The sequence below is a fragment of the Gekko japonicus genome, unplaced genomic scaffold (genome assembly GCF_001447785.1).
Source record: "Gekko japonicus isolate JY-2015 unplaced genomic scaffold, Gekko_japonicus_V1.1 scaffold6323, whole genome shotgun sequence".
NCBI classification, from domain to species: domain Eukaryota; kingdom Metazoa; phylum Chordata; class Lepidosauria; order Squamata; family Gekkonidae; genus Gekko; species Gekko japonicus.
The window spans coordinates 5,937-11,324 of NW_015161018.1; the positions used below are offsets into that span (position 1 = coordinate 5,937).

Here is a 5,388-nt window from a genome sequence, read left to right on the forward strand (position 1 = left end):
AGCCGGCATAAACTGCAACGGTTCCAACCGGAGCAGTTTATGCCGGCTGAAACGCCGCGTCTGAACGCACCCTGAGACTCCAAGTGAAGGGCGGGGTATAAATCCAATATCTGCTTCTTCTTCTTCTTCTTCTTCTTCTTCTTCTTCTTCTTTTTCTTCTTCTCACAATCAGCACTGCTGTCAGCCATCTAGCCAACCTCCAGTGTTCCCTCTAAGCTGAGTGAGTGTGAGCTAGCTCACCATTTTTTAGCCTCCGGCTCACACATTTTCATCTTAGCTCAGGAAGGACGTCTCCAGAGCAAACTAATTTATGCAGTAGCCAAATCACTCACTCACAACTTCAATGCCAGTGGCTCACATGGTAGAACTTTTGCTCACAAGACTCCACAGCTTAGAGGGAACTTTGAGGCAACCTCCGAAGTCTTGCTCAGGTTCATGGGAGAGCCAGCCCTGGAGTCAGAGTATCCCACAGTGTACAATCTGACCTATTGCTTTGCAATGCGTAACTTGAAGAAGAAGAAAATGAAGAGGAAGATGAGGTTTCTATACCTCACTTTTCTCTGCCAGGAGTCTCAGAGCAGCTTACGATCGCCTTTCCCTCCCCCTCCCCACAACAGGCCCCCTGTGAGGCAGGTAGGGCTGAGAGAGCTCTGAGAGAACTATGACTGGCCCAGCCTCACCCAGCAGGCTTCATGTGGAGGAGGAGTAGGGAATCAAACCCGACTCTCCAGAGTAGAGTCCTCCGCTCTTAACCACGACACTATGCCGGCTTTTGGCTGATCTATCTGGACTCCCTTTGGCTACAAACAGGGGATGGTGCATAGCCTGGGCATCATTCATGTCCTATGTGGCATCACCAGCTGGGCCCTTGCACCACTGAGTTTGCTGCATTTGCCTCTAAATGTGGCGGGCACGCACCGCCCACCATTTCATGCCACCCCTTGTTGTACTCGAGCAGGTAGAGGCCGATGCATCCCTCCGCGTCGAGCTGAGAACCAAAGAGTGGGTGTTACTCTTCAGAGTTTCTTTCTCTATGCTTGTTCTCATCCTGTACTTCAAAACACTGTTCCGAATCTCAAAGATGTGTCTCATTGACGGTAGCCAAGTCAGTGGGCACGGGCAGTCGCTGCTGTCTGAGGAGCTACGCAGGCCACTGTGCCCTTGGTGGCCACGGCACACCCATCCTTCAAGCGGTAACCCTGGCTAGTAGTGAAGATTGCCTGTTTCTGTGCTGGAGCTTCCGCTTGACCAATACGACTGAGGGCCAAACGCCACTTCTCAGTTTTTAACACGTTGGGTCCAGTGTTCCCTCTAAGCTGAGTTAGTGAGTTAGTGTGAGCTCACACATTGTTGTCTCAGCTCAGGAAGGATGAGGCTCCAGAGCAAACCGATTTATGCAGCAGCCAAATCGCTCACTCACAACTTTAATGCCAGGAACTCACAAAGTAGAATTTTTTGCTCACAAGACTCTACAGCTTAGAGGGAACATGAGTTGGGTCTCAGTTCCCCAGACCCCACTCAGGCGCTGCACAGCCACACAACAGCTGCGGGGAATGGCTTGTTCAAAATAAAGAAGAGCCCAAACGGGCTCAGAACACCACTGCAGGGGGATGAGGGGCTCCTGCCTTCCTGTGTGACCCATTTCCCAACACAGAAAAAGTGCTGCTGGGAAGGATTTACCTATTTTGGCTGTTCCATGTGCACAAAGTGCAGCAAAGATGGGGGAGTAACTCCCCCCCCAGTGCTGTTTTTGTGGGGGGAAATGACTTGGAAGGGAAGGCAGGAGCCCTTCTTCTATGTCCAGTTTTGGGCACCACATTTTAGGAAGGATGTTGACAAGCTCAAGTGGACGACTATCTTTCGAGTATGTTGTAGGGCTATCTTTCGGCTCTGCTCCTGCAGAGTGCAGGGGGTTTGGACTAGATGACCAAGGTCCGTTCCAACTCTAACATTCTATGATTCTATGAGTGTGTCCAGAAGAGGGCAACCAGGATGGTGAGAGGGTTGGAATCCAAGTCTTACGAGGAAAGGCTGAGAGAGTTGGGTCTGTTTAGCCTGGGAAAGAGAAGGCTTAGAGGGGACATGACTGCAGTCTTCAAGTATCTGAAGGGCTGTCATGTAGAAGATGGAGCAGATCTCTTCTCTCTTGCTCCGGATTGCAAAACTAGTTCTTATGGGTGGTAATTACAAGGGGGTCGATACCGGCTAAATATCAGGAGAGACTTCCTAGCTGTAAGAGTGGTGGAGCAGCGGAACAGTCTGCCTTGGGAGGTGGTGGATGCTCCTTTGCTGGACGTTTTCAAGCAGAGGCTGGACTATCTTTCAGGGATGTTGTAGAGCTATCTTTCAGCTATGCTCCTGCAGAGCGCAGGGGGTTGGACTAGATGACCTGAAAGGTTCCTTCCAACTCTGAACATTCTATGATTCCCCCACGGTGGCATTCTGAGAGCATTTGGTCTCTCCATTTTTTTTAAAAAAATATATATATTCCCCACAGTTGCTGTGTGGTTGCAGGAATCCAAGTTGGGTTTAAAACGCAGGGGTGCCATGCAGGCTCATAGCTACATTGGGGCACCTCGGGGCTGGGCCCCCCTAACTTACCACCCAGGCCTCCTGACTTCCCATCTAGCTGGTTTATTTTATTTTATTTTATTTTTCACGAGCACCACAGCCATGCTGAGCCGAGCTTTTGCCCTGCCCTGCCTGCCTACTCCAGCCCCCGTCCCTTGTCACCTTCCTAAAACTGTTTACTCTCTTGTTACTCCAGACACAGTGCCCCTCGATTTATTTAAATGCCCCCCCAAGTAAAAACTCCTGGCTTCTGCCCTGTGTGCCCTAGGTCCTCAGAACTCACCAGGATCCTGCAGAAGAGATGGGCTCGTATGTCTTCTCCACTGCCGGATATTCACCTGCTTTACTGTCCCTTTTTCATCCACAGCAGATGCCGAGTTCAGGATTTATAGCCCTGCCACCCTCATCCTCCCCTCCTCCACCCTCTCTAGAGGACGTGGCTTTCTCTCTTTTTTTTTTAAGCCCCCCCGGAGAGGATTTTTTAATTTTTTTTTATATCACTACAAAAACTACAACAGAAAAGGGGGAGGGAAAACTACATTTACTAAAACCGTTTACTCTCTTGTTACTCCAGACACAGTGCCCCTCGATTTATTTAAATGCGCCCCCCCCTGTAAAAAAAATCCTGGCTTCTGCCCTGTGTGCCCTGGGTCCTCAGATCTCACCAGGACCCTGCAGAAGAGATGTGCTTGTATGTCTTCTCCAATGCCGGATATTCCCCTGCTTTACTGTCCCTTTTTCGTCCACAGTGGATGCTAAGTTCAGGATTTATAGCCCTGCCACCTTCCCCCTCCACCCCCTCCACCATCTCTAGAGGACATGGCTTTCTCTTTTTTTTTAAGCCCCCAGAGAGGATTTTTTTATTTTTTTTATATCACTACAAAAACTACAACAGAAAAGGGGGAGGGGAAACTACATTTACGGGATAAAGCAAAGGACCCACTACTAACTAAAATCCCAAGAGGGGAGATCCTCCAACTAGCTTAATTACATTCAATCTTCCCATCATTTATAACATTATAAACTGAGTCAAGCATTTAAAGTTAATACTTTTCTTTTAAGCTTAAATTTAAACTGTCTGCAAACAGTACCCCCGATCATCCCGTTTCAAAGTTCACAAAGGCACAATTCAGAGTCCTTCAGCCTTTACTTCTCCTTTCATTGTCTCTTCCGCAACTTATAAGGACTTTTGGGGGCTGCTGCCCCTTGTTCTGACAGAGAGTCCTCTCCGGAAGAACCCGAGTCCAGCTCGCCACTAGACTTGCTGTTCTCTTCTTTTTTCCCCGTCCTCTGGTCTTCCCAACTGAGCCCTTAGGAATTCTTGAGCTTTCGGAACAGAGTCAATCTTTTCTTTTTTGTCCTTAATCTTGAAAGTGACGCCTTCTGGAAATAGCCATTTATATCCAATTGAATTTGTCTGAAGAAAAAGCACGAGCTCTTTGTACTTCTTTCTCCGTTGTCTCACTGGCTTTCTCACTGGTGATATCCTGCAGTGTCTCCATGGTACAGCAAGAATGAACTCCTTGCGTTCTGAGTGGTGTCTGAGCACTGCATTCATGGCTGAGGAACCAAGCTGTGGAATGGGAAGACCCTGGTTCAAATCTTGCCTTGCGCTGACCTGTATAGATGACCTTATGTAGACCCTCCTCAAATTCCCCAGTGGGGACAGTAGTAATGACACGCGTGATTGGGTTGTTGGAAATATGATTGACTCTGAATACAATGTATACAAGCTACTCAATAAAATATTTATTTTATTCAGATATTGGTATCTTGCCTTTTCCCATTGTGCAGGGTGGCTTACACATCCAACTAAAAACAAACAAAATGCAGTAAAACCCTAAATAACCCCATTACCAGTAAAATACACTGAAGCCTATACCCCATTAAGAAAGAGAATGTGCCACCCGGTTGCGACAAACACATGGCGATCCCATCCACAGGGCCTTCCCAGCAAGATGGCTCCAGAGCAAACTCATTTATGCAGTAGACAAATCGCTTGCTCTCAACTTTAATGCCAGTAGCTCATAAAGTTGAATTTTTGCTCACAAGATTCCACAGCTTAGAGGGAGCATCGGCCATATGCATTTCTGCCCACAAACAAACATTAGACATAAGCGAACCAGAAGCAAAAAAGAGAGAGACCAAAGATCCAACATGAAAGAAGGTATTGCCCAGAGAATAAACATTTTTTCCTAGCTGTGAGAAAGATAATGTTTACTTTTATTACCCCTGTGATGTGAAGCACCCGAATTCCTTCACAAGGTAGAGCCAGATGGGTAGCCGTGTTTGTCTGCAGCAGCAGAAAAGAGCCAGAGTCCAGGAGCACCTCGAAGACTAACCCAATTTGTGGCAGGGGAGGAGCTTTCGTGAGTCCCTGCTCACTTCTCTAGTCACTACCCCAAATGTGGTTAGTCTTGAAGGTGCTGCTGGACTCTGGCTCTTTTCTCCTGCTACATTCCAACTAATAAAATTCCTCTGCAAACAGTCCTCATGAACATAAGAACCCAAGAAGAGCCCTACCAGATCAGACCAGTGAGGGTCCACCTAGTTCAGCATCCCATCTCACACAGTGGCCTGCCAGTTCCTCTGGAGGGCCAACAACAGGGCAGAGGGGCCGAGGCCTTCCCCTGATAATGACATCAGAAGAGCACTGCTGGATCAGACCATTGAGGGTCCATCCAGTCCAGCATCTTGTCTCACACCATGGCCAGCCAGTTCCTCTGGAGGGCCAGCAACAGGGCAGAGAGGCCGAAGCTTTCCCCTGATCAGAAGAACCTCAGAAGAGCCCTGCTGGGTCAGACCAGGGAGGGTCCA

At 48.3% G+C, this 5,388-nt stretch overlaps 1 protein-coding gene across 1 annotated transcript in view; it reads right to left on the reverse strand.

Annotated features, from left to right (window-relative positions):
* The window catches only part of LOC107122603 (olfactory receptor 52K1-like), a 7,809-nt gene extending 3,736 nt beyond the window's left edge, over positions 1–4,073 (reverse strand). The window contains exons 1-3 of the mRNA XM_015425718.1: positions 4,017–4,073; positions 926–988; positions 734–800 (exon numbers count right to left, since the gene is read on the reverse strand). Coding sequence (XP_015281204.1) covers positions 734–800; positions 926–988; positions 4,017–4,073 — 187 coding nt within the window. The remainder of the gene's footprint in view (positions 1–733; positions 801–925; positions 989–4,016) is intronic.
* Positions 4,074–5,388: the final 1,315 nt, after the last annotated feature.